The sequence below is a fragment of the Natrix helvetica genome (genome assembly GCF_964273705.1).
Source record: "Natrix helvetica genome assembly, chromosome: 1".
Classification (NCBI taxonomy): Eukaryota; Metazoa; Chordata; class Lepidosauria; order Squamata; family Natricidae; genus Natrix; species Natrix helvetica.
The window spans coordinates 212,528,747-212,556,570 of record NC_138548.1 but is presented as its reverse complement, the minus strand read 5'-3'; the positions used below and the strand labels follow the sequence as shown (position 1 = coordinate 212,556,570).

Genomic DNA, 27,824 nt, shown 5'->3' with positions numbered 1-27,824 from the left:
TCTACCTATGATGCCAATTACAGGCCTCTCTCATCTTTTTAAGTGGGAGAACTTGCACAATTGGTGGCTGACTAAATACTTTTTTGCCCCACTGTATATCCTTTGTTTATGGCACATAACTTTCCCTCCTTCTCCTCCTTTTAATTTAGAAATTACTTCATTTGAATTGCTACTAGTCTTTAGACTTTACAGTGGTCCACTCCAATGTCTATGGAGATTCTCAGTCATCCAGGTCCTGGTCGTCTCAAAGGTGCTTTTTCAAGAGTCAACTGGATTTTCTGGGTTTTTTCTTTGAAGACGTTTCACTTCTCATCCAAGAAGCTTCTTCAGCTCTGACTGGATGTGGGGAAAGTCAAAGCAAAACGTCTTCAAAGAAAAACTGGAAAGCCCAGTTGTCTCTTGAAAAAGAAGCACCTTTAGGTCCACTCCAACGTTTTTCCTACAGATCTATGGTGATTCTCTAGGACAGCGATGGAGAACCTTTTTCTTATGGTGTTCCAAAATTGTGAGTGTGTGTATGCTATTGCACGTGCACGCGTGGTCACACCAATTCAATCCTCCCTACCCACCTGTGCATGTGCGCGCAACCACCACTCCAGTGCATGCATGCCTCCCCAGGCTCCAGAGGCTTTCCTCTGGAGCCTGGGGAGGCCAAGAACGGCCTCTCATGGACCTCCAGAAGGCTGAAAATCAGCTGGCTGGCATGTGCATGCGCGCTGGAGCTGATGGCTGACGTGCCAGCAAATATGGCTCTATGTGCCACTAGTGGAACAAACGTGTGCCATAGGTTTGCCATCACAGCTCTAGGACGTATTTTGTGCCATGTGATTTAATTTTCTCCTCTTTGGAATTTGATACTGTGACTGATACTTATGAGAGATTAATTGAAAAGCAACTTGTCTCTTCAGCAAATGCCCTTAAAAGCTATGGTGTGTGACTGTGTGTCTGTGTGCAAACAGAGCAGATTCCTGCTTTCCCCAATTGCAAGAGTGGAACATCGTTCTCGCCACCTTGTTTTAGGTCTCTTGCACTTGCACTGGGGTCCCTCTGCCTATGAATAAAAGCAGCTAACCACAACTGAAGCCTCTGCCCCTCTTCTGAAATTCCCCAGGGGAGGTTCAGAGCATTCTTCTCCAAAGTGAGGTTTCCATTCGATCCAAGCTGATATGGAAAAGACAAGGAATGCGGGAGCTGCACTCGAAGTATTACCTCCACAGATGAGGCAGATCGCGCTGAGCAGGCCTGTCTCGGTGTCATCCATTTCGAGGGGAAGCAATTGCCCAGCAAAGGCAAAAACCAAGTCGGTGAGGGGACCAAAGCCAGCATTATGCATCTGGGTACGGTTCAAGGTCAGCCCATCTGAAAAGGTCATCGTGTCTTGTTCAGGAGTGTAGCGGATACAAATACGGAGCATCTGCGGAGAGTGGAGAGGACAGAAATAAAGTCACCGGAGAAATATATTTTAGGGAGACCAACTTTGTGTTTTTTCCCTCCCTTGTTTATTTCTGGTACTCCTATAACATCTAATAAAGAAACTCTTCTGGCTCCATACGTGTTTTGAAACATTTTCACCGTGCAAAATGCAGTTTCCTGAGAACATCAGCCTTTCCAATAAATGTTGGCTCCTTTTCTCCTGCAATTATATACTTGGAAAATGCCCAGCAAAACCTCAGTAACCAAAGCTGAGCAAAACTTCTTGTCCTCAAAAAAAAAAAAAAAAAAAAAAGAAATCTGTCGAGGGGAAGAGCTTTTCATGCTTCTGCCTGGCTCTTCCCAGCATTCACAGATGCATGAATTACTCAATTAGACACACAGCTACTTTGGGGATGGCCTTGGAACCTTGATCTTAATTTTTTTTTAATCCTCTTGCTCTGTTTAAGGCTGTACGTATACCCACTCTATGTCCATGCAGGCCATTCTTGACTCCCACCGAGCTTCTAGACCAGAGGTGGGTTCCTACCAGTTTAGCCGAGTAGATAGTAACTCAGCCTGCCACGCTCCCGAACCGGTTCCGTCATCGGCGCCATCTTGGTTTTTGGTTCTGCGCATGCGCAGAACAATCTTCATTGCAAAAATTTATTCCCCCCCCCCCTTTTCTAACGTTGTATGCATGTACAGACCTTTTTAGGTGCAAATGTGCATGCACACCGAACTGGCAGTAATGCCGGCAGCAACCCACCCCTCTTATCCAGACCCTCTGCCCTCCAAAGGTCTGCAGCTCTGTCCCTCACCAGGATGTCCAAGCACGCTGCCTTCAGCAAAGTAATTTGGTCAGCAATGCTGAGGGTGGTAAAGCCGGGAAGGCGTTTGGCAAACTCTACTATCTTGATGATGCATTTGGTGGCCAGTTCGCTGAATTTGTCCCATAGACCCAGGTCCAGCTGTATTCGGTGATCAGCACTGGAGTTCTGGAAGCAAAGAGAAGTCAGGCATTATAAGTTGCTTTTTCTTTCTCCACACCTCACGTCCTTCTGTGGGAACAAACACAAGACAATGTTACTCCAGAAGTCAGCATTCCTGTTCTGCCCCCTCTAGCAGGTCTCCTCCAGCTTAGCGGCTATAATTAGTTTGGGAATGCAATTCCTAGGATTTTCATTATGGATCAGAATTATGGAAGTTGCAGTCTCAAAATGCAGCCAACAGGTTGAGCCCAGTGTTGGAAAATGCTGTTGGGATAGTGAACACTGCAGAAGCTGGTTTTAGCCTCCCCCCCCCCCAAAAAAAAACCAATAACATTTTTTTTTCTTAACTCTATGGGCATTTTTTTCTCTATTGTTTCCCCCCCTCTTTTCTCCCCTTCCATTTGCCTTTCTTCTTCAAAATAATAACTCTTAAACAATTCATAATAACAACAGAGTTGAAGAAAAGTTACAGTATTACCTTTGCTGCTCCCTGAGCAAATTGACAAAGCAAATGAGAAGATTTAGGAATTCCCACATATGGGAGGAGGACACAATGCTCCTCCAGGTGTTGGACTACAACTCGTGCTACTTTTCATTGCTGACTGGACTGATGGGAGTTGGCATCTTAGCCATCCAGAGGGTCACAGCTGCCCCATCGCTGGATCAGTAGTCTCACTTAATTGTAATATTTACCATTAATAGCCTGAGAGAATTAGACTATGTTCTGTTGTGTCCTAGTTTCTCTTAACCAGGTTGCTTGAAGTAAAAGTTTTATATGTTGAAGGGAAAAAGCTTGAATTACAGATGGTTTTGCTTGAAGTGGAAGATTGGTCATTGAAAAAACTATGAAGGAAACAATTCATGAAAATAAGTGGTATTTTTAGAAATTGGCTCAACACTGAGCAGGGCAAGCCTCTGTAATGTTTCATAGAATAGAACAGAATAGAATAGAATAGAATAGAATAGAATAGAATAGAATTCTTTATTGGGCAAGTGTGATGGGACACACAAGGAATTTGTCTTTGGTGCATATGCTCTCAGTGTACATAAAAAGACAAGATACATCAAGAGTCCTAGGGTACAACACTTAATGTTAGTCATAGGGTACAAATAAGGAATCAGGAGCCAATCAATATCAATATAAATTGTAAGGATACAAGCAACAAAGTTACAGTCATGCAGTCATAAGTGGGAGGAGATGGGTGATAGGAACGATGAGAAGACTATAGTAATAGTAATGGAGCCTTAGTGAATAGTTTGACAGTGGTAAGGGAATTATTTGGTTAGCAGAGTGATGCCGTTCAGGGAAAAACTGTTCTTGTGTCTAGCTGTCTTGGTGTGCAGTGCTCTATAGCGTCATTTTGAGAGTAGGAGTTGAAACAATTTATGTCCAGGATGCGAGGGGTCTGTAAATATTTTCACAGCCCTCTTTTTGACTCGTGCAATATACAGATCCTCAATGGAAGGCAGGTTGGTAGTAATTGTTTTTTCTACAGTTCTAATTATTCTCTGATGTCTATGTCTGTCTTGTTGGGTTATAGAACCAAACCAGAGAGTTATAGAGGTACAGATGACAGATTCAATTCCTTTGTTATTTAATGGACTTATGGATAAATGTATAAGGAATTGTGACGGACTTAAATAAGAACTGAATGGGGATATAATTGTTTATTTTTTAAATGAAGATGATATCATATTTTGGTAAGAACCATAATGATTTGTCGCAAACCTTGAACAGTTTGTATGATGTTATGAGAAGTATGGATCTGAAAATTAATCTGTCAAAGATGAAGGTATTTATGTGCGATAGGAAAAAATGGAGAACAACAGCAAGTTACATATATGGCAAAAAACTAGAACATGCAGATGATTTCATGTACCTTAGTGAAGTTTTTGGTAAAGACAGAAAAATTAATGTAGAGATTTTAAGTGTAAATATAGAGGAAAGGTGATAGCATGTGATCTGCTGTGAGAAATAAATGTGACAATGAGAATGGCTATATACAGTAATTTAACAGATCTTTATTTAATGAACTTAAGAGCCAAAGGATCAGTTTTGTACTTGAATTTTGCCTTCAAAATAAGGCATACATACATTATTCCTGTGATTTGTCTGGATAAATGATATTTTATGTCATTTGCATGCATAATTACACAAATGATTACAATTACATAAATGGCATGCAACATTACTTGTGTAAATTATGCATTAGGTACGCATCAATTACATCCATTTGGTTTTAACAGACGTTCATATTTAGCAGACACTATTTCCCTCAAATGGTATATTCAACTGAGGCTTTATTACCAGTATATAAGGCATGTTTTGCCTACTTCATTATATGAAACTAGGCCCTGTCAGAAGAAAATAAAAAGGAAATGAGGACTCTAAGAAATGTGTGTGTGTTGAAACAAGAAACAATGAGGTCAAGAATAAATGAATATTAAATGAATGTAATTTGAATACAAAAGTGAGAGACCAATATGAAAGAAGTACCTTGAGGTGGCTTGTAACAAAAAGGGAGCAATATGGATAGAATTGCAAAAATTGCAAGTTTATGAAGGGAGCAGAACAGTTTGAGAGGAAAAGAAAGTGAAAAAGTTAGCTGAATGGAACTGACAGGATTCCTCAGAAGAGAAAGCTGAAAATTTATAGAACAAAAACCTGGGTATGGAATAGTGCATGGGCATGCCTTTAATTTATTTGACTTTCTATTTCTTAATCTTTGCAACTCATGTTCTGCAAAACATTGCTTATCCTGAAAGGGATCAGCATGATGGGATGGGTATGCATGTATAGATTATTGATTAATCTTGGCCAAATAAGAAATAGTGCTTGAACTTTGGCTATGGTTTCCCTTTTTTCCTTTTGTCTTGCTATTCTGACCATTGTCCTATCTCCGTGGCTGCCTTTTATCAAGTTTGAAACTAACTAGAGTTAAAATTAACAGGTTTGTTCAGATTTCTGATGACAAAGCATGTTGTGGTGGTGTAAGATAGAAGTAAAGCTTCCAAATTCCTCCTTGTGGCTTAGCAGAGGATGGGGAGGAAAACATACAACCCAGGAGGCTTCAATTTTGTGGTTTAGCTCACCAGCATAATGTGCTGTGAAACAAAACATTAAGTCCCACAACTCAGATGTGACTCTGTGGGTTCAGCCAAGGCTAGAAGTACCCAGGGTCTTCTAATGTGCCCTGCACTTTATAGAGTGATTACATTCTCAAAAGAGTAGGTTACAGTCTTTACCGTGGTATATTTGCCCAACTGGCAAAGAGATGGGAAGGTCTCCTGATGCGCTTTGCTGACCTTCTGGATGAGCTCTTCCAGTTCAGGTGTCATTTCATAGCTATCTACCACCACTTCCTCTTTCACATCTTTTTTCTTCTTATTGCGGTCATTCCTCACAGCTGAAAGAGGAGAGAGAGAGAAAAAAGTGATGGAAAAGGGTATTTTTAATTGACCGTATCAATTTCCTTCAAGGGAAGGCTTTAATTTATATCTCCAGAAAAGACCATGGAGGGCAACAGCTGAAATGTTACCATTGACTTAGGCAATATAACAGAAATGGAAATACTGGATAGACTCTAAGACTGTGGTCCCCAATCCCTTGGCCACAGACCTGTACTGATCCTTGACCCATTGGGAACCGGGCAGTGCAAGCAGCGGGAGAGTGCGCAAAGCTTCATTTGTGCATGCGCAGGAGCTAGGTTGCACATGCAAAACCATTCCCCTCTCTGCCACTGCTACTGCTGCCGGTCCATGGAGATTGGGGATTGCTGTTCTAAGACCTCTCTTCCCCAGAAGACAGAGTAGTGCCTACAATCCAGATCTTCCACCTCTTTGAAGGAAATGAAAGCAGGAGAAAGGCAACCCAGAGTTCTCGGTGGCTGCTTTGAACTTCAATTCCCATCAGATCCAGCCGGAGAGCCAGTGGCAAGATTTGTGGGAGCCATAATCCAAAACATCTGGAAGGCACAAAGTGGCCTGTTCTTCCTACAAAATATCTTCAGACACTTTGCCAACTCTTTGTTTTTTTTCCTCCTACAGACTGACCTTCTCTCTTAAGCCTCAACTGCTACATTGCTTTTGTTTAAGATGATCATATCTGGGCTGTAAAAATCCAGGGAACCGCTAAATGGCAACAAAGGGTTAGAGACAATGAAGACAGCTGATAGTTTGAACCAGTCTAAAGGAACAGGCAGACAGCTGCATTTAAATGTACTCTGCTTGTCTTCTGATGACAGAAAAGAATAACAGCATCAAATTGGTTCCTCTGATTGCTGAGCCTGAATCTGCTGTGGTTACAAGGGTGGCAACTGTTGCTTCCTTACGGAATTAATGGGACAACTTTCCCTTCTGACCTAGAGCAGCAGGAAAACAACCATTAATGCACTTTTCCTAATATGGGACCGAGTGGATTTGGGCAAGTGTGGGTGCATGGTCTGGAATGGTATGCTTAGCCACCTGTCAAATTGCTCAACAGGTACCGGGGGTGGGGGTCTGCCTGGCTATTTCTGGAAAAACAAATTCCTAGACAGTGTTGAGAAACTGGCCAAGAGAAGATTATGGGATGCAGCAGAAGGGAATGACTGACAAGCTAACTCCATCCTTAACTTATAGAAATGGCGATGTTGGCAATGAGTCCAGTTCTGCCTTTCTGGCAAAGAAAACCTGGATATAGCCCGTGAATGTACTTAGAGCCAGAATACAGGGAATAAAGTAAGGGAATGGGACAACTCGCTACAGTCAACTCATGACGGCCAACTCGCCACGGGACAACTCGCTGCGGGACAATAACGATTCTATTTAATTATTTAAAATAAATTAAAAAATATTTAAATGTTGCCATTCACATTTTATTCTGCTTCTCTTCTTTTGCATCCCTTCTTTAATGATTCTATCCCACCATTTCTTTGCCATCAGTGTAACTCTTATCTCACAGCAAGTTATCCTGTGGCAAGATGGCCATGGCGAGTTGTTCTGCAGCAAGTTGGGCGTGGCGAGTTAGCTGTGGTGAGTTGGCTGTGGCAAGTTGGCCATGGTGAATTGTCATAGACCCTAAAGTGATGCCCGTCACCTCATCCCCAATAATAAAAACAGTACAAAAACAGTACAAAAACAGTACAAACAGTACAAAGTCTAACCACCAAAACCAAAAGACCCTTCTTTGCACAATAATGGGCCTTGTTGTGATGGAATCAGCAACATCAAGAGCCCTGGTGGCGCAGTGGTCAGAATATAGTATTGCACACTAATTTTGCTGATTACCAGGGATTCGATCCTCACTGGCTCAGGGTTAATTCAGTCTTCCATCCTTCCGAGGTCAGTAAAATGAGGACCCAGATTGTTGTTGGGGATAATATGCGGACTATAAACCACTTAGAGAGGGCTGTAAAGCACTCTGAAGCGGGACGTAAGTCTAAGTGCTATTGCTATCAAATTGCACAATATGGTTCTTTCTTTCTAGTTTAAAGAAATCTTCTGGGGAGCACAGAATTTGTGCAAAGTATTGACCCTGTATTTTTTTTTAAACACAGGTCTAAGTGTCTTTCAAAAGAGTATCAAGCTCCTGTTAGTAAGGAGCCCGAATAAGATCTGATAGGCACTTTGACATATGCCAATCAAGCACTCTGTGGGCAAATGCCTCTCCCAATGACAAATTTCTTGGCTCTTTTGCAGCCCTGGCCAAAACGGCCATGCAGGTCGGTCTCCATCAACTGGATGAGGAAGAGCCTGCAAAGGGAGGTTTGCGGGAGGATTGCCATCCTTTGCACTGCCAACAAACATAGCAGCCCACACGGGTGAATAGAAGCTGGGCCCATCCTTCTCCATCAGCAACTCTTTCATTGATGAAGCGTCCTAGAGCACATCCATCTCAAAAACTGTGTCCAGAGAAGAGGGAAAACACTACTTTAAAACTGGAACGGGTAGGTTGGGAATGAGACAAAAACAACCTGATGAGGGAATGCCATTAAAAAAAACCAAAAAACTCAGTTACCAGCAGATGTTCATGCCTTGAGTAGGGTGGTATGAGAGTAAACAGACTGAGGTATACTCTCTATTCTCCTCCCAAAAGTATTATTGTACTCTATACCACTTCAGACTATTTGTCCATCAAGCAGCAGTTCTCCAGGATTTCGACCAGATAATCTTTCCCATGACCTCTCTGGGCCTTTTATTTTTTTGGAAACTGGAGAACTCAGGAATTTAAACTGGGATTGCCTGCATGCAAACAGCTCTGCCCAAAAGCAGCAGTCCTTCATGTCAGACTCATAGTCACTTTACCATCCTTCTAGTGTTGCTTGACCCTTGAGGCAACTCTAAACAGTGCTCCTCAGGGAGAATTTTAACAAATGTAGCTTCTCCCATCGTTATACCTTGGACTACAAAAGAAAACCCCATCCAACCCTTTGTCATTTACCCCATGCCATGCTCTTTTCTTTCTCTTTTTCAGCCTAATCATGGGTTTTTCCAGATTCCACCTCTCCCTAATCTCTGAGCCATGCAGTAAATTCTGCAATCCCAAAAAACACGATCACAGAATTGTTCTGAGAATGGTGCTCAGTCAGAAGTAAACCAGAAGGACCAACTAAAGGGCTGGGAAGAGAGCCAAAGGGGTGTTAGTGAGGTTGGGAAAGAAGGATGGGTAGGATCGATGTACCTCAGCTCACCCAACAAATAGAGCTGTTGCTTTCTCCAGTGTGGAGCAATATAAACAGAGGTGGTATTCAGCCAGTTCTGACCAGTTCTAGCGAACTGGTAGGGGAAATTTTGTGTAGTTCGGAGAACCGGCAAATACCACCTCTGACTAGCCACGCCCCTGATATATTAATTGCCTCCCGAGTCCCAGCTGATCGGCATCTCAGCTGATTGGCTGGGTTTTCTTCTGTTGCCCTGCACAGGAGAACAGAGCTGGAATGGAGGTTAGTGGGGTGGGGAGAGAATGGGGATTTTACAGTATCCTTGCCCTGGAGTAGGGCGGAAATGGAGATTTTACAGGATCCTTCCCCCAGGAGCGGGAAGGGAATGGGGATTTTACAGCATCCTTCCACTGCCACGCCTGCCACGTCACACCCATCAAGCCACCCCCCCCCCCCAGAACCGGTAGTAAAAAAGTTTGAATCCCACCACTGAATATAACCAAGGTCAGAGTTTCTCCAATGGCAGGACAAAACTCATATTTGATCATGTAGATCCACTGACCGAACAAAATTAATTAAAAATAACCTACAAGGTTCTTGATTTCTCCTCATCCTAGACATAGGATATTCCATGTCTGCAGACTCAAGCAAGACAAATCCAACCTTAAGCAGCATCCTATAAGTAGGAGTTTCAGGACATTCTTACTTTGTGGCAAGAAAGTTCCACTATGTGATGCCAAAAACTGAGTAGTGTTGTCAAGCTCAAATGGGTTGGGGACCCTCAACAAGCCCCCCCTAGAAGAATGTGTGGGACGTGCCAAATCTAATAGCTGAGATGATCCTGCTGGTACATGTAACCCAACTATGTGGGGCATTAAAGATAAACAGCACTTTGAATTAGGCCCAGAAAGAAATCAATAACCTATACTGCAACTACAGCACCAGTCTTACGTGACTCTCTATATTCTCTCAACGCCTAGTAGACGAGCCACTGCACTTAGAGCCAATTAAAGTTCATGGTTTGTCCAGAAAAAGTAACTTTTGAGGATCAGGCGGAAGAGCCACAACCAAAACTACAATCTGATAAAAGAAATCTGATTCCGGCACAGAAAAATAATTTGAAAAAAAAAAAAAAAGTCTCACAGAAGATCCTCTCTCACAAAGAGGGTGGAGATCAGTATATTTAATCTTGCAACATTCTTTTAACCTTTTACTGTAATAAGGGTAATATTAACATTCATAATTTTGGTTTCTTGGTTGACATCCTATTACCCAAATAGGTTGGAGGGAAAAAAAGCAGGGGAAAAGTGCACTACACACACAGTTTTGAACTTCCATACAAAAGTCGGGATATGCCGTATTTTTCAGAGTATAAGACACACCTTTTTCCCTCAAAAAAGAGGATGAAAATCTGAGTGCGTCTTATACATGGAATACAGCAATTTTTGCCTCCTGAAGCCCTGTCCCCTTCACCAAAATGGCCATGCATAGCCTTTAGGAGGCTTCCAGAGTGTTCCTGGGGGCTGAGTAGGGCAAAAATGAGCGAAGGATGGGGCATTTTTTTCGTTCCCCCCCTCCCAGCCCCCAGGAGCACTCTATAAGCTTCCTAAAGGCTATGCATGCCCTTTTTTTGACAAAAAATGTGCCCATTTTTAGGAGGTCTGCAGAGTGCAAAAACCTTTTTTTTTAATTTGCCTCTTCAAAATCTTGGTGCGTCTTATACTCCAGTGCGTCTTGTACTCCGAAAAATATGGTAAATCAGACAAATAAATCCAACCAATCAGCAATAAAATCACCAGCCAATGCTGGACAAAGTCTACCCAGACATTGTCTCTAACAAGAATCGTAAGTCTAGGAGGAACCCAAATTGTGTATCTACTCCTTTGCGGGGAGTGGGGTGTGTGATCCCATCTATTCTTGGCAATTAGCAAGTCTATCTTACAGCATTTCATCTGTGCTTGTTTTGTACCTCTCCACACACCGAGTTAGATGTTGTTTAACCTAGCCACAATACTCAAGGTGGAATTTGACCAATGCAGAATCAAATGGAATTGTTCTCATGATTTAAAAAAACCATTGCTTTCGCTGATTAAGCATAGTTACTTTAACTATCACTGAAGCCAATTGCATCTGAATGGTTGGGTTAATACAATTTGCTTAATTAGGTCAACCATTTTGGGGGATTTGCACACTACACTAACTAAAAGAGCTGGGTTCACACAACACAAAATCTAACCAGGTTAAGATTAACCATGCTGAGGATGTTTTAGGAATACAGTGTTTAGATTATATAAGAGCTCTGGTTAAGCATGCCATGTGAACACAACTGATGAGTGTTTGCTTAGAAATTGCCTCAGGTTCCATCATGCAAAAATAGTGAGGGATACCTAAAATAAACAGTCTCCGGTGATAATTTTAAACTTACCTCTCCCACTCTGCCGGAGAGGAAAGAGGAGGAGAACAACAAACACGAATTAAATGAAACCTGTAATTGGGAAACTGACAGTAATTACTAATTTGCCAGAAAACATAGCAAGTATCCCAAATGGCATAAGAGCATTGCAATGTTTGAGCTTAGACTCCACAAGCATTTTACCAAAACTGTTCAGAATTATTCGAAATATTTCCCAGTTATTAACTACTTGGAAATATTTCACCTATCCTATTATATTATAATCATTTTAATTGGTTGTTTACAGAAGGAGGTGCTAATGGGGGAAGGTTTATGTTGCAGCCTCAATGCCGCTGACAGAACAAGAGGCAAAGATACATAACTAATCTACTCTTCGTGCTACTTTTAAAAATACGAATCAAAATATTAAGCAGCATACAGGACAGTCCTATGCCTCCACTGTGCACGATGCCCTAAGAATAAGTCTCATGAATGAAACAGGACTTGCATTTGACTAAAAACAGACAGGAATGTATTCTTAGCCATTCTTTTGGTTTGTTTCTGTGCACGGTTATGGGAGTTAGGGCAGGGCTTTTAATCCAATTTCTGCAGTGACACAGGCTGTTTTAAAAGGGCATTTAAAAGCACGGTGGTCATATGGATACCTTCCTTGTCCAGGAAGGCAATAAGCAGCCATTTGTCTGGCCTCTATCCAAGGCTATCTACAGCTCCTCCAATGAACTGGGCTGCTTTCAGGGTGTCAAAAGGGGGACAGTTTCTGTGTCGTCCTCCATGCTAGCTGCAAAATCTCAAAAGAAGGCACCTGGATCTGGCGCCCTCTGGAGAAGGCATCCGGAGAAGGCCCCAAGAGGGCTTCTTCTGCGTTGGTGCTTAGGGATGTTTTGCCCTCTCCTCCCTGCCTCCTCTCAACTGGGGTACCCTCCTTCCCCTTCTTCTGAATCCTGCCAGTGCTCCTTCCTCACCGAGAGCCCTGGGTTGCGTGTGCACTCTCTTCGGCCTGAGCCTTCTTAGGCTGCCCTTCCTGTTCACCCCTGGATAAAGCGCCAGGGATCTGGGAACAGGATACGCCAATCGGCAGGATATACACTTATAGCCGCAGTCAGCACAATGCTTGGGGGGGGGGGAGAGTGGAGCGGGGGGGAGCTGCCAGCCCAGGCAAACTGCTCTCTGGAGGGGGTCTTTGCATGCAGACAACACCACTCCATCGCCGCCTTCGGGGAAACTCTCCCCCAATCTCTCCCTCCAGCTAGTCTTTTTCTCCCTCTTTCTCTCTCATTTTTTTTTAAACGAAAGGTGTGGTGGCCACACGTAAATGCTGATCTAGCTGAGCAGGGAGCCGTGTCCCATCCCGTGGTCCCAAGCCCCATCGGAGTCCTACATGGGATACGGAGGGAAAGGGAAAAAGGCCTGGGCTGGCGCAGATCCCTTCGGCCATCCGTTTCCTGTCTCTGCAGTGACAACCCATCGGGATAACATTCTTCTTCGTAGTTTCCCCCACCCTTGACACCACACTCCCCTGGCCCCATCCTCTCTCTCTCTCTCTCTCTCTCTTCCACCCCACCCCACCCCCGCTTCTCCCTTTAAAGTGACAGGCCCTCGGAAATAAATCGCCAGGTTTTGAGACGTAGACGTTCCTAATTAGGGGCTCTTAAAGAGGCAGTGATTAATGTGAGTCCTGACTAAGGCCAGGGCAAAGACGTGCCTAAGCAGTTGGAAGTAAAAGCAACAGCCGCTGAGAGGCACTCTGTCTCTGAAAGGGCCGGGTGTTTGACAGCCCTCTTAAAGGGGCAGCAGAGCACTCTGATTCGGCCTCCAAGGGATGCTGGTTTGCTTGTGGCTCCTCCATGGGTTTTTTTGGGGGGAGGGGGGCATTCTTTCCCTCACACCCACTCCTTTCTCCCTATCCATTAGGGAATATCAATATGGGTTGTTTCTTAGCTCCTCCCACCCACCCAGAGGGGAAAAAATTGCCATCATAGAGGATTGTTTCTGAAAATCCACATGTGTCTTTTCAGTTTGCAGCGCTTTTGTTCAAGGGAAAATCCATTTGAAAGCAGCGCCATAGAAGAAAAATACGTTATGGAGAAACCAGATACAAAAAGCAGATGGCTGCCCAGGAGGAACCAAAGATCCCTGGGAAAGATTTCTGTGAATTCTCTTAGGTGCATCTATGACCGGATCACACCAACATGGCTTTTGCTAATCAGCATAAAAATTGGGTATCCTCCTAGACCAGGGGTGTCCAAACTTGGGAACTTTAAGACTTGTGGACTTCAACTCCCAGAATTCCCCAGCCAGCCATGCTGGCTGGGGAATTCTGGGAGTTGAAGTCCACAAGTCTTAAAGTTCCCAAGTTTGGACACCCCTGTCCTAGGCATTGTGGGCAACCTGCAGGAGAATCAGATATACAAGATGTTCTTTAAAATAATGTGATTTTAGGTCTTGGAATATATGGAATCAATGTGCACCTCTAATTACATCTGTATATGTGTGCACATAGATATGGTTTGTTGTTGGACACGCTTGTGTCTGTCATATTGTGTTAAATAGTTTGTCTATGTCCTGAAGGAACATAAAAATATCTGCTCAAGCACTATCAATAAACATTTAAATGAATATTTATGAAATATCTACAACAGGGACATATGAAGCAATTAAGTAAGTATAGTTCTATTCAAGTGACAACAGTAAATTTAGTGACTGTTTGAAGTTACAGCAGTACTGAAAAACCCTGACTTATAACCATTTTTCGTACTTATGACCGTTGCAGCTTCTGCATAGTCACGTGATCAACATTCACATGCTTGGCAACTGACTCATATTTATGACGGTCGCAGTGCCCCAGATTCACTTAACAACTCTGTTACTGACTTAACAAGTGCAGTGATTCGTTCAACAACTATGGCAAGAAAAGTCATATAATAGGGCAAAACTCACTTAACAATTCTTTCGTTTAGCAATAGAAATTTGGGGCTCAGCTGTGGTCATAGGTCAAGGACTAACCCGTACTTTAGGTTTCCAAAGCAGACGGGTGGCCAGGTCAAATAATGCATAGTAATAGCATGGTGGCTGGAGAATTCTGGGAGTTGAAGACCACACGCCTTAATGTCACCAAGGTTGAGAAACTCTGCTTCAAAAATCCACATCCTCCCTGCGTATTTTTCTTTGTTGATCCATCCCAGTCTCCTTTGCTATCATTTATGGTCTTCCAATCTGCAAGTTTCCAACTGGCATCTGGATAGTCATGGTAGCAAGAGCACTTAAGACTTATATACCGCTTCACAGTGCTTTACAGCCCTCTCTAAGCAGTTTACAGAGTCAGCCCATTGCCCCCAACAATCTGTGTCCTCATTTTACCGACGACGGAAGGCTGGAAAGCTGAGTTAACCTTGAGCCTGGAGAGACTTGAACTGCTGAACTGCTGGCAGCCTGCAGTACTGCATTCTAACCACTGCATTGCCATGGCTCTATAGGAAGGAAAATGAATGTTGGAACTGAAAAAACCACTAGTCTGAGGAACAGCAGCAGTTTAGCTTTCTATTTTCCTACCTATAGAGCCGTGATCATGCAGTGGTTAGAATGCAGTATTGCAAGCTACTTCTGCTGACTGCCAGCAGTTCGATTCTGACTGGCTCAAGGTTGACCTCAGTCTTCCACCGTTCCAAGGTCGGTAAAATGAGGACCCAGATTGTTGGGGACAATAGGCTGACTCTGTAAACTGCTTAGATAGGGCTGTAAAGCACTGTGACACTTTATATACATCTAAATGTTATTGCTATTGCTATCTTGGTCTCTTCTATGCCCTATTTGACTCTTAAGCATGAATGACATGTTCCTGCTGCTTCCCTTTAAGCTTTTAGATTCCCCCTTTCAAAAGCCATTTCTTTCACAAGTAGAAACATACAGTAGCTTTATAAAGAAGGAAGGTTAATATACGTGTCCCAGGATAATATTGCAGGATCCAATCTGGGTTGGTCACCGGGATGAGAGCTTTTGTTTTCTAAGCTTTCGGCCTTGGATGTTGGAGCCCACTTTTAGCTATATATTTCCAGGGTAGTTGCTTGCTGTTAGCCTTGCAATGTCTCACTCTCAGGATGTTTTTCAGATTACATCTACATTGTGTGCACCTTAGCAATATTTAACAGGGGTAATCCCTTTGGCATTAGTTTTGTACCAACCTCAAGAAGTTATAAACCAGCCTTCCCCAAACTGGCTGGTTCTTTGTAGTCTCTACAAATACTGAGATTTGGTGGTTTACAGATATGGAAGTTACAAGATCCTGTAAAAGGGATTTGTTATTTAAACTCTCAAGGAAGGACTCACCTTCTTTGGACATGCCAACCTCAAAGCACTTCTGTAGGCGACAATACTGGCAGCGGTTGCGAGTCACTTTGTTAATCTGACAATTCTTGTCTCGGTGGCAGGTGTAGACCATGTTTTTCTGAATACTTCGGCGAAAGAACCCCTAAAAGTCATAGAGAGAAGAGTTACAAGTGAGCAGGAGCAGGGATGGGTTCCTGCCAGCATTGCTACTGGTTCGGTGCCTGAAAAAGTTTGCTACTTCCCTTGGATCTATCTGCAGTACTGGGATGATCATGCTACACAGCCTGTTTTAGAAAAGCACTACCAAATATTACTGAAATAATATTACAGAATATTAGAGATGCTAATTATTAGGATACAAGGGACACGGTGGCTCAGTGGCTAAGACGCTGAGCTTGTCAATCAGAAAGGTTGGCAGTTCGACGGTTTGAATCCTTAGTGCCGAGTAACGGAGTGAGCTCCTATTACTTGTCTTCTGCTTCTGCCAACCTAGCAGTTGGAAAGCATGTAAAAATGCAAGTAGAAAAATAGGAACCACCTTTGGTGGGAAGGTAAAAGCGTTCCGTGTGCCTTCAGCGTTTAGTCATGCCGGCCACATGACCACAGAGACATCTTCGGACAGCGCTGACTTTGAAATGGAGATGAGCACCGCACCCTAGAGTCGGGAATGACTAGCACATATGTGCGAGGGGAACCTTTACTTTTCCTTTAATTATGAGGATCCTAGAGACTATACTTGGAAACTGATCAGTGCAAACTGTTCCAACAACAAGAAGACAAATATGATTATCCTGTTCCAGTGCCAGTACTAGACTACCAATGTGATGTAGTGGTTAAAGTATCAGACTAGAAACTGAGAGATGGTGAATTCTAGTTCCACCTTAGGCACAAAGCCAGCTGAGTGACTTTGGGCCAGTCACTCTCTCTCAGCTCTGGGAATGTGGCAAGGGGCAAACCACCTCTGAAATCTCGCCAACAAAATTGCAGGACTAGTCCAAGCAATTGCCAGGAGTCAGCACTAATTTGAAGGTATCAAAAAAAGAAAAGAAAAAGCAAAAGAGTGCCAATACTCCAAAGTGAAATCTAACACATCTGGGAAGACATCCAGTTTCTGCCTGGAATTATGCAGATATGTTAAATGCACCCTTACAATCCAGCTACTGACCTCAGAAACCCTTGGCTGGTCAGAAAATCTGGGTGGCCTTCAATAGCTCAGCTCTCTGATATTATTCAAAGGCCTTGTACTGTAGATTTCTGTGCTGAAAACATAGGTGGAATTTTCTTGCAGCAAACAAACTTCGGATTCCACCAGTGGACTGAAGGATGCAAATCAGTATACATTTGCTTGTTTTGCACATTTCTTCTTGCTTGCATAATCTGCTTTGGGTGTTGGCATGCGGCAACTTGGAATTCCCTGCTGTAACATTCCTTGCCAGAGGAAGGAGGTCTGGGTGAAGTAGCCAACCACACCCTCCTAGCTGAACAGAGGCAGGAGTCATGATGCCTGCCTGAACTCAGGATGTGTACTGTGGAGGCGTTTGGGAAACGCAACCCTCCACCTCAGAAACTGGAAGGAAGATGGCAGTCCAGGACCTTCCCTTCGCTTACCTTGCAGCCCTCGCAGGAGCTGACCCCGTAATGGTAGCCAGAGGACTTGTCATTGCAGACAAAACAAGGCTTGTAGACCCTTGGGGGTGGGGGTGGAGAAGGAGAGCTGGGCACCATCTCCTCAGAACTGGTACTCTGGGTCTCCACCGCTGTTAGAGGGGAAACAAGAAGATATGAGAGATAGATTTAGATTTTCTATGGGTGGGTGTCAGAAAGAGAGCACAAGTAAGTGACAAAGTATTTTTTTTAATTTTTCCTAATTAGAAAAATAAATAAAAATCAAACCTCCTAGTCCCGTGATGGGGAACCTATGTCACCTGTGCCACAGGTGGCATATGGAGCCACATTTGCCGGCACGGCAACCCTCAGCTCTGGCGTACATGTATGCGCCAGCCAGCTGATTTTCAGCCTTCCAGAGGGCCGGGGGAGGCCGTTTTTCCCCCTCCCCAGGCTTCAGAAAAGCCTCCGGAGCCTGGGAAGGGTGAGAAATAGGAAGTTCCCAAACCTCCGGTTGGGCCATTGGACCGTTTTTTGCCCTCCCCAGGCTCTGGAGGCTTTCCTGAAGCCTGGGGAGTTGATAAACAGCTCAACGGGCCAACTGTTCAGGAACAAACTTCCAGTTGGCAATTGGGCCTGTTTTTTGCCCTCCCCAGGCTCCGGAGGCTTTCCCTACGTGCATAATTTTGGCACACCTTTAGAAAAAGGTTAGCCATCACTGTCCTAGTCCAAAACTTAAAGGGAACATAAAAGGACAATGAAAGAGAATAGAAGAATTAAACAGGGAAGATGTAATGTTACAGTCACGGTTCAGTCTCTTTTCTTTCTTTTAGCCCATAGCATGGAGTTGCATCTGTCTCTGTTTGGCCAGAGAGCATGGAGATGTAGGAAAAGATGAGTCCTCGACTTACAACAGTTCATTTAGTGACCATTCAAAGTTACAAGGGCACTGAAAAAAGTGACCTATGATGATTTTTCGCAGTTACAATCTTTGCAGCATCCCCCATAATCATGTGGTCAAAATCCAGATGCTTTGCAGCTGATTCATATTTATGACCCTTGTTGTGTCCCAAAGTCTTGTGATCCCCTTTTGCGACCTTCTGACAAGCAAAGTCAACAGGGAAGCCAGATTCACTTAACAACCGAGTTACTAACTTATCAGCTGCAGTGAGTCACTTAACAACTGAGGCTAGACAGGTCGTAAAATGGGGCAAAACTCACTTAACGAATGTCTCACTTACCAACATAAACTTTGGGCTCAGTTGTGGTCATAAGTCAAGGACCACCTTCATTCACTCATGCGCTGGTGACGTCTCGCCTGGACTACTGCAATGCCCTCTACATGGGGCTTCCCTTGGGACGCATCCGGAGACTGCAGCTAGTTCAGAACGCAGCCGCGCGGGTTATTATGGGAAGTACTCGTTACTCCCACGTAACACCTCTCCTGCGCGAGCTGCACTGGCTACCTGTGGCCTTTCGGGTGCGTTTCAAGGTATTGATTACCATCTTTAAAGCGCTCCATGGCATAGGACCTAGGTATCTGCAGGATCGCATCCTACCACACACGTCCCTGCGACCTATCCGCTCACACAGAGAGGGGCTCCTCCTGGTGCCGTCTGCTAGGCAATGCCAGCGGGCGACACCTAGGAGTAGATCCTTCTCTGTGATGGGCCCAACCCTCTGGAATGACCTCCCCCCAGACATTCGAACTACCACCGACCTCCGTTCCTTCCGGCAAAAGTTAAAGACTCACCTATTTCAATCAGCTGGCCTGGCACTTTCTTAGTTTTACCTCCCGGGGATTTATTCATTTTAATTGGGTTTGGGGTTTTAATAAGCTTTTAATGTACTATATTTATTATTCTATATACAGTCTTGCAACCTCCTCCACCTACGTATTTAATTATTTAACTGTTTTATGTATGTATTTTATAACGCATTTTAGTGACTGTACACCGCCCCGAGTCCCTTTCGGGAGAAGGGGCGGTCTATAAATACGAATAATAAAATAAATATAATAATAATAGGACCCTGTGACAAAAGAGATGCTCTTCTTAAATCTATCTGGATGTGTTGACTAATAAAGTCCAACATTTACCTATAAATGTTATCAGACTCTGACTAAACATTTGAGCGGGCAGATGTTCTAAAATCAAGGTGGATTCTTTCATGAAAATGTCAACCCAAGGCTCAGCTACTGCCCCAAAACACAATTTGATGCTTGAAATAATTAGGAAGTTAATTGAAAATAGAAATAATAATAATAATAATAATAATAATAATAATAATAATAATAATAAAGTCAAGAACATCTATTAATCGAAGTAAAGAACAAAAATCTACTTAAGGCCCAACAGATGAAACAAGAATACAGAAAAGATGTGATAAAATCAAGAATGGAGAGTTGGCAGAACAAAGCATTGCATGGTCAATTTCTGGAAAAAATAAAAGATAAAGTGGACAGTGAAAAAACTTGGTTATGGTTAACAGCAGGTACATTAAAGAAAGAAACAGAGTCACTAATACTGGCTGCGCAAGAACAAGCTATCCGAACAAATGCCATTAAGGCCAAAATCGAAAAATCCTCTGATGATGCCAAATGCAGACTCTGCAAAGAAGTTGATGAAACTGTTGACCACATACTCAGCTGCTGTAAAAAAATCACGCAGACTGATTATAAATTGCGGCACAATTCAGTAGCACAAATGATCCACTGGAATTTGTACAAAAATTATAATATTCAAACAACAACAAACTGATGGGAAAATAAGCCTGAAAAAGTCACCGAAAATCAGATGGTCAAGATCCTGTGGGATTTTCGTATACAAGCAGACAAAATACTGGCGCATAACATACCAGACATCACACTGGTTGAGAAAAATAAGGTTACAATCATAGACATCGCAATACCAGGTGATAGCAGGGTCAACAAGAAGGAACATGAAACAATCGTGAAATACCAGGACTTAAAAATTGAAATTCAACGATTATGGCACAAACCAGCAGTGGTAATTCCAGTGGTAATCGGCACACTGGGTGCTAGTCCAAAAGCACTGGAATTACATTTAAAACAGTTAAAACTTGACAAAATCACCATCAGTCAAATGTAAAAAGCTGCACTGCTTGGATCTGCACGTATATTACGAAAATACGTTACGACATCCTAGGCCCCTGGGTGGGGCCCGACTAGTAATCAATGCCAAATCCGGCGAAACAACTGGCCGCTGTGATACAATCTTATAATCATCATCATCATCATCATCATCATCATCATCATCATCATCATCATCATCATCTGGTTAATCTTTGGTGAGATTCACAGCCTTTGGGGCTGGTTGGTAGCTCAACAGCTCGAGTCCTAACCAAGGACCTAGGAACTGTTAATAATAATAATCATTATTATTTATTTATTTATTTATTCTTTCAATCGTCATTTGGAAGACAACACGCCAGGTATCACGGTTGTTGAGGGCCAAAGCGTACAGTTTATTGATATCGCTGTACCAGGAGATGCCAGAGTCAAAGAAAAAGATCTAGAAAAAAATCATGAAATATCGCAACCTGACCATTGAAACTACACAGCTATGGATGAAACAAGTAACAGCGATACCCATTGTCATCGGGGCACTTGGTACCATGTCCAAGAATTTTACAAAACACATAAAGAAATTGCAGCTTCCTGCAATAACACCAGGGCAACTGCAAAAAAAGTGCACTACTAGGAACATCATATATTTTAAGAAGATACTTGATTGATACCTAGGATGCTGGCAGCCACCCGTATCAACCATTATCATCAGTCAATTGTATTTGTGACACATCTTTAAATGTTCACTTGACTGAGTTTCATGTTTAATGAATACAAGAAATAATAATAATGATGCTCCTATACAAATCTATGGAGACACCATATTTTTGAGTATTGTGTAACTTAAATCTCTACACCTTAAGAAGATGTTTACAGAATTAAGAACAAAACTACGTACAAAATGGGGTAACTAAAATGATTAGAGGACTGTGTTAAGATCTGCTTCAAGAAAAAGATGGCAGTAGGTGGGACTCTTCAATTTGGAATATAGGGAGGCTGGGAGACATGCATATAATAAAGTGGTATCAAATAAAATATAGCATAGGTAACATGGATGGAGATAAATATTTCTTATAAAGTTAAAATTCAGTGCCAGCATTGAAACGAAATGCAGGAGAATTCAGTATCAGCAGAAAAAAAATGTACTTTTTTAATATATCACCTAGTTAAACTATATAGAGTCTGCTGCCAGCAGTTTTGTAATAGCAGACAATTTGGCCCATTTTAAGAGGGAATTGGGCAAGTTCATGGAAGATTAAGATAAATACCTAGAAATAATTTTCTACATTTTGATCGACACGATGTAGAAAAGATGTGGAGACTCTAAAAAGAGTGCAGAGAAGAGCAACAAAGATGATTAGGGGACTGGGGACTAAAACATCTGAAAACGGTTGCAGGAACTGGGTATGTCTATTTTAATGAAAAGAGGGACTAGGGGAGACATGATAGCAGTATTCCCAATATGTCAGGGGTTGCCACAAAGAAGAGGGAGTCAAACTATTCTCTAAGGCACCTGAGGGTAGAATAAGAAGCAATGGATGGAAACTAATCAAGGAGAGAAGCAACTTAGAACTGAGGAGAAACTTCCTGACAGTTAGAACAATTAATCAGTGGAACAGCTTGCCTCCAGAAGTTGTGAATGTCCCAACGCTGGAAGTCTTTAAGAAGATGTTGGATAGCCATTTATCTGAAACGGTATAGGGTTTCCTGCCTAGGCAGGGGGTTGGACTAGAAGACCTCCAAGGTCCCTTCCAACTCTGCTATTGTACTATTGCATTGTAAGAATGTGAATTACTCCTGAATAACAGGCAAGTTCATTGGTTGTTGTGAAGCAAAGGTGGAATCTAAATTTGTAAGCTTCCCAAATGCATTCAATTGGCTGTTGCATAACTACAGTAATTACAGGTAGTCCTCAACTTACAACTGTTCATTTAGTGACCATTTGAAGTTACAATGGCAGTGAAAAAAAAGTGAGTTATGTCTGTTTTTCACACTTATGAATATTGCAGCATACTCATGATCAAAATTCAGACACTTGGCAACTGACTCATATTTATGATGGTTTCAGTGTCCTGGGGTCATGGGATCACCTTTTGCAACCGTCTGACAGGCGAGTCAATGAGGAAGCCAGATTCACTTAACAACCGTGTTACTAACTTAACAACGTAAATGATACACTTAACAATTGTGGCAAGAAAGATAATAAAATGGGGCAAAATTAACAAGTGTCTTGCTTAGCAACAAAAAGCTGGGCTCAATTGTGGTCGTAAGTTGAGGATTATCTATAATACCCCACAATTATATAGGAAATTTCATCGCTGCCATTCTATCTTCAAGAGTTCAAGGCAATGTGTGTGTCACCTGTGAGTGCTCATTTTCTGAGCCACAAACTCAGCAACTATCTTTTAGCCTAATTTGTTGTATGATACCTGGCTGCTTGGGTAATGTACACTTTAGCAAGTGTAAATAGTGAGAACATGTAGTCAGTTGTAGAATTGAGTCTGCAAATGGCCATATCAATTGTATTAGTTGATTTGTATCTCAAAGTAGGCTGCTCAGCCCTCTGGTTAGTTAGCTTAATATAGCTATTTTAATAAAACTATTTAAAAAAAAAACCCAGTCTCAATAATTCACAAGACAGATCTCCCCACATTTCGGGTCTATCCCATTTGGTTTCCTCTAATTGTTCACAGGGAGAAGTATTGAAAAGAATTTTCTCCTACCTACTAAGTCATAAGCCACGGATTTCAAACTAAATGGTTGAGTTCACACATTACACTAAACTGACATTGACTCAATCGTGTTTTGGGGGGTTTTCTTTATTTTTTGCTTCCGGCAGAAACCCAACGGCAGTGGAGTCCATGTTTTTTTGGAGTTCAGGCTGTTCTCATTTCAATGTACAGTTGGGGAAAGTGAAGATGAATTAACACCCCTTGCTAAAGGCCACATCGAGGTTGAAGGCAGTCTGGAATTTCAATATTCCTGGACCACTTTCAGCATTTTAGGACAGGAGAGCATAAATACATTTCAGGGAGAAATCCACCAATACTGGGGCGGGGGGGGGTGTGTGTTAAATGATTTGTCCAGACTTAGGAGGAGTGGGATAGCAGATGCAAAGAGCTGGTTCGAGTTTGGGTCATCTTTATTAGAATGAAAAGCCTAACTCACATTACTTCTGTACGATGAGGTTCCCTGGGATAAAACAGATGTTCAAAGATTTTTATCCCTAAAAAGTCCATGCCTCTTGCCCTCCTCGTGACCCACGACGCCTGGACAGAGCTCTTTCAGCCCAAACTGCATTTTTCCACCTGCATTCCCCCCCCCCCCGAATACCACCCCCAACCCAGGCAAAGCATAAAACTGTTTGCAATTCTAGCTTTCAACAGAGACTGAATTTCCTGTGTCAAGGCCCTAAATGCCACATTCCAGGACAAACAGGTTGGAATTGTTACCAGAGCCTTGTAACATAATCCCTTTCCTTGGGGGGGAGGGAAGAAAAGAGTAAGTCTGTCCCAAAAGAGACAGGGGAGAAACAGCCTTTCTCAGCCTGGAACCCTCCAAATCTGGATGGATGGAAGCTGAAGCCCAGTTCATGAGAAGGGTATCTGATTTGGCTGGCGGGTTTTTTTTTTTTTTAAATCCCAACTAATCTATTTCCTTTCAAAGTCCTGCACAAAAAGTGGTTTCCTGCCTCCTGGATGGTGGTGCCCTTTCCCCTTGCCAAATATGAATTAAGGGTAATATAAAACTACTGTATTTATAAAAACAATACATACTTCCCCAATTACAAGCCTTTGATTAATGGGGGTTCTCCGTTAAACATTAACCGCATTCCTCCTCCTTTTCTATGCAATTTTGCATAACTCTTCAATCCACCGGTTTTCAGCTTCTCGGCTACAGGTAGTCCTCGATTTACGGCTCTAATGGAGCCCAAAATTTCTGTTGCTAAGTGAGACATTTTGTTAAGTGAATTTGTTTTGCCCCGCTGTGCGACCTTTCTTGCCACAGTTGTTAAGTGAGTCTGGATTCCCTGTTGACTTTGCTTGTCGGAAGGTCGCAAAATGACCCCAGGATATTGCAACCGTCATAAACGTGAGTCAATTGCCAAGCATCTGAACGTTGATCGTAGAACCATGAGGATGCTGCAGCGGTCGTAAGTGTGAAAAATGGTTATACGGAAAGCCACTTTTTCAGGGCTCTTGTCACTTTGAGCGGTCACTAGACCAATCTTCCTCACTCTCATAGGCCCCAGGTATCTCAGGATTCTGAATTTACAAATGAGAACTCTGTGAACTGTAGTCGCAGTGTAACTGGAGGGCACCTGGTTGGGGAAAGATGGACAGGTGTTTGTTTATCTGGACAACCAGGCAAGGCACCTTGCTACAGAATATACAGCTCTATTCAGCTTTGGAAAAAGAGTATAGGTAGTCCTGGATTTACAACAGTTCATTTAGTGATTGTTTGAAGTTAGAATAGCACTGAAAAAGGTGACTTATGACCATTTTTCACACTTATGACCATTGCAGCATCTCCACGGTCACATGATTAAAATTCACATGCTAGGCAAATGGTTCATATTTATGATGGTTGCACATATGATCATGAGCCATGGTGGCGCAGTGGTTAGAGTGCAGTACTGCAGGCTACTTCTGCTGGCTGCCAGCTGCCTGCAATTTGGCAGTTCAAATCTCACCAGGCTCAAGATGGACTCAGCCTTCCATCTTTCTGAGGTGGGTAAAATGAGGACCCAGATTGTTGGGGGCAATAGGCTGACTCTGTAAACCACTTAGAGAGGGCTATAAAGCACTGAGAAGCGGTATATAAGTCTAAGTGCTATTGCTATCATCTTTTGCAACCTTCTGATAAGCACAGTCAGTGGGGAAACCAGATTCATTTAACAACTGCGCTACTAATTTAATACCTGCCATGATTCACTTAACAACTGCTGCAAGAAAGGTCATAAAATGGGGCAAAACCCACTTAACAAGTGTCTCACGTAAGAACAGAAATGTTTGGGCTCAATTGTAAATCAAATATTGCCTGTATTGAATTACAGAGGGTGTGTTTGAAAACCAGAGATCAATCCTGATGATTCATGTTTGGAAATACAGAACCAAAACATTGGCATTTTTCAAGAAATAGAATTAGGGACTGCCAGGTGATCTGAGGGGGATAGGACTGTTTGGAGAATACTTGGTTACAATATGAGCAGGCAGGCTGTTAAAAACAGGTCAGAAATGAATGGAAACCCAAATCCTCCTTATCCACAGTTTTACCTTCCTGCTATCAGCAATCTCACCCAATCCTGGCTCCGTCCCAAACAATATTTGCAAAAGGAAAATAGCCCTTCACAGACACTCCACTACAATAGATAACAAGCGTATACAAAGTCCAAGCAACAAGTATATCTCTCGGGCTTACAGTGATCCTATAATAAACAAACCCAGGCTTTTGCCAAACAACCAGTTCCTTCAATATTCAGCATTTAAAATTCATTTACTACGTCCATTTTCTTTCAAATTCATAAATGCACAGTAAACCATTCAGGTCTTACAACCTGTGGACAGGTAATTGTTCTGCCAGGATTCTTTCACTTAACCTGATTTGCTGAGGATTCTTTATAAATATTTCTGCAGAAAACAATGCATGCAGCCTGGTACTGAACACAGCATTCCTCTTAAAAAAAAAACCCAATTTCTAGCTGTGATGAAGATGCTAGATCAGTGATGGTTAACCTTTTCGGTACCGAGTGCCGAAACTGGCACACCCACGCACTGGAGCGCCAGAACCTGGAAGAGAACAGTGGGCCAGTGCGCATGTACGCAGGGGCCAGCTATTCTTCCGGGTTCCGTCACATGCATGCCCGCTGGCCAGCTGGTTGCGATGGAACCGGAAGAGCAGCTGGCGACACTGCACGTGCCCATTGAAAGGGCTGTGCATGCCACATCTGGCACGCGTGCCATAGGTTCGCCATCATGGTGCTAGATAATACCCAGTGCAATTTCAGAAACTCAGAAAAGGGTTAATTGATTAACAAACATCCTGAATATCAATGCTGTTTACTGAAATAAAGAGTGTATTTTCATAGATATACAAATGATTTTTAAAAAAAGTTCCTCACATATTATTCCTAAGCAAATAAAAGTTATGAAATAGTTTTAAAAAAATTGATTACTGGCCTACTCTGACACAAAATGGAATTTTCTTTCCACAATATTAATCCTAGAAAAGAATAATAGCAATAGCACTTAGATTTATGATGATATATTTTACAAGTAGTGAACACTGCAATTCTCGTATCTCCCTACTTCTCTATAAAATTAGAAACAGTTTTCTTTTTTCATACAAGGTGACTGGGCATACGGATGGCAATTGCACAATATTAAATTATAACTTATTGAATAAGCCACGATTGGCTACAAACCATAGTGGCTGAATTTGGTGGAACAAGCGATGCTAAACTCAAAGAAACTGCATCATGATTTAGCATCAATAATAACCAACAGTGTTTTTTCTTCCTTATAATCATACTAAAACAGCCCAGTCGAGGAAGAGAGAGGAGGAGAAAGCACTCAGTACAAGCAGAATGCATTGACATACTTTCTTGCGTTAAGATCTCTGCTATCAGGAGTACAGAATCAGATTAAGTGCATGACTCCATTGATATAACTGTGGGTGTATTCCTTGCTGAAAATTTATCACAGATTACATTTTGTTGATAATGGAAGAGGGGTGTACTCTAGCCCCAGGGACATCTAAAATGTCAGCATAAGGCTGACTTTGTACAACACTTCAAGACATAAACCAGGGTTAACAATTTATAATTGCTGTCTTCATTTAAAATGCTAATTCAAAACAAAGAGCACATTATAACCTATTAATTATTAATTACATTTTAACATAATTTAATGTAATGTATTTTAATTAATAACATACGTTCACTACTATTAACCAGTGGAACGACTTGGCTCCGGAAGTTGTGGGCACCAGCACTGGAAGTTTTTAAGAAGAGATTGGGCAGCCATTTGTCTGGAATGGTACCGGTAGAGGGTTCCCTGCCAGAGCAGGGCGTTGGACTAGAAGACTTCCAAGGTCCCTTCCAGCTCTGTTATTCTATTATCCTGTTAATTCCTATAGGACATTGATGGAGAACCTATGGCACGCGTGCCACAGGCGGCACACTGAGCCATATGTCAGGGCACGCGAGGTGCTGCCCTGTCAGCTGGCCAGTGCGCATGCGTGCGCTGCCCAGCTAGGTTCACCCCCTTTTAAAGCCATTTTTCACTCTCCCCAGGCTCCAGAGGCTTTATAGGAACCTGGGGTGGGCAAAAAGAGCCCCCCCCCAGGCCCTC

General features: G+C 42.6%; 1 protein-coding gene across 4 annotated transcripts in view; it reads right to left on the bottom strand.

The window, feature by feature from the left end:
• The window catches only part of RARG (retinoic acid receptor gamma), a 161,338-nt gene that overhangs the window by 5,953 nt on the left and 127,561 nt on the right, over nt 1-27,824 (bottom strand). For all 4 annotated transcript variants that reach the window (XM_081936369.1, XM_081936371.1, XM_081936370.1 and 1 more), the window contains 5 exons: nt 17,388-17,536; nt 15,780-15,921; nt 5,649-5,809; nt 2,232-2,408; nt 1,210-1,414 (listed from right to left, as the gene is read on the bottom strand). In XM_081936369.1, the coding sequence (XP_081792495.1) occupies nt 1,210-1,414; nt 2,232-2,408; nt 5,649-5,809; nt 15,780-15,921; nt 17,388-17,536 (834 nt within the window). The remainder of the gene's footprint in view (nt 1-1,209; nt 1,415-2,231; nt 2,409-5,648; nt 5,810-15,779; nt 15,922-17,387; nt 17,537-27,824) is intronic.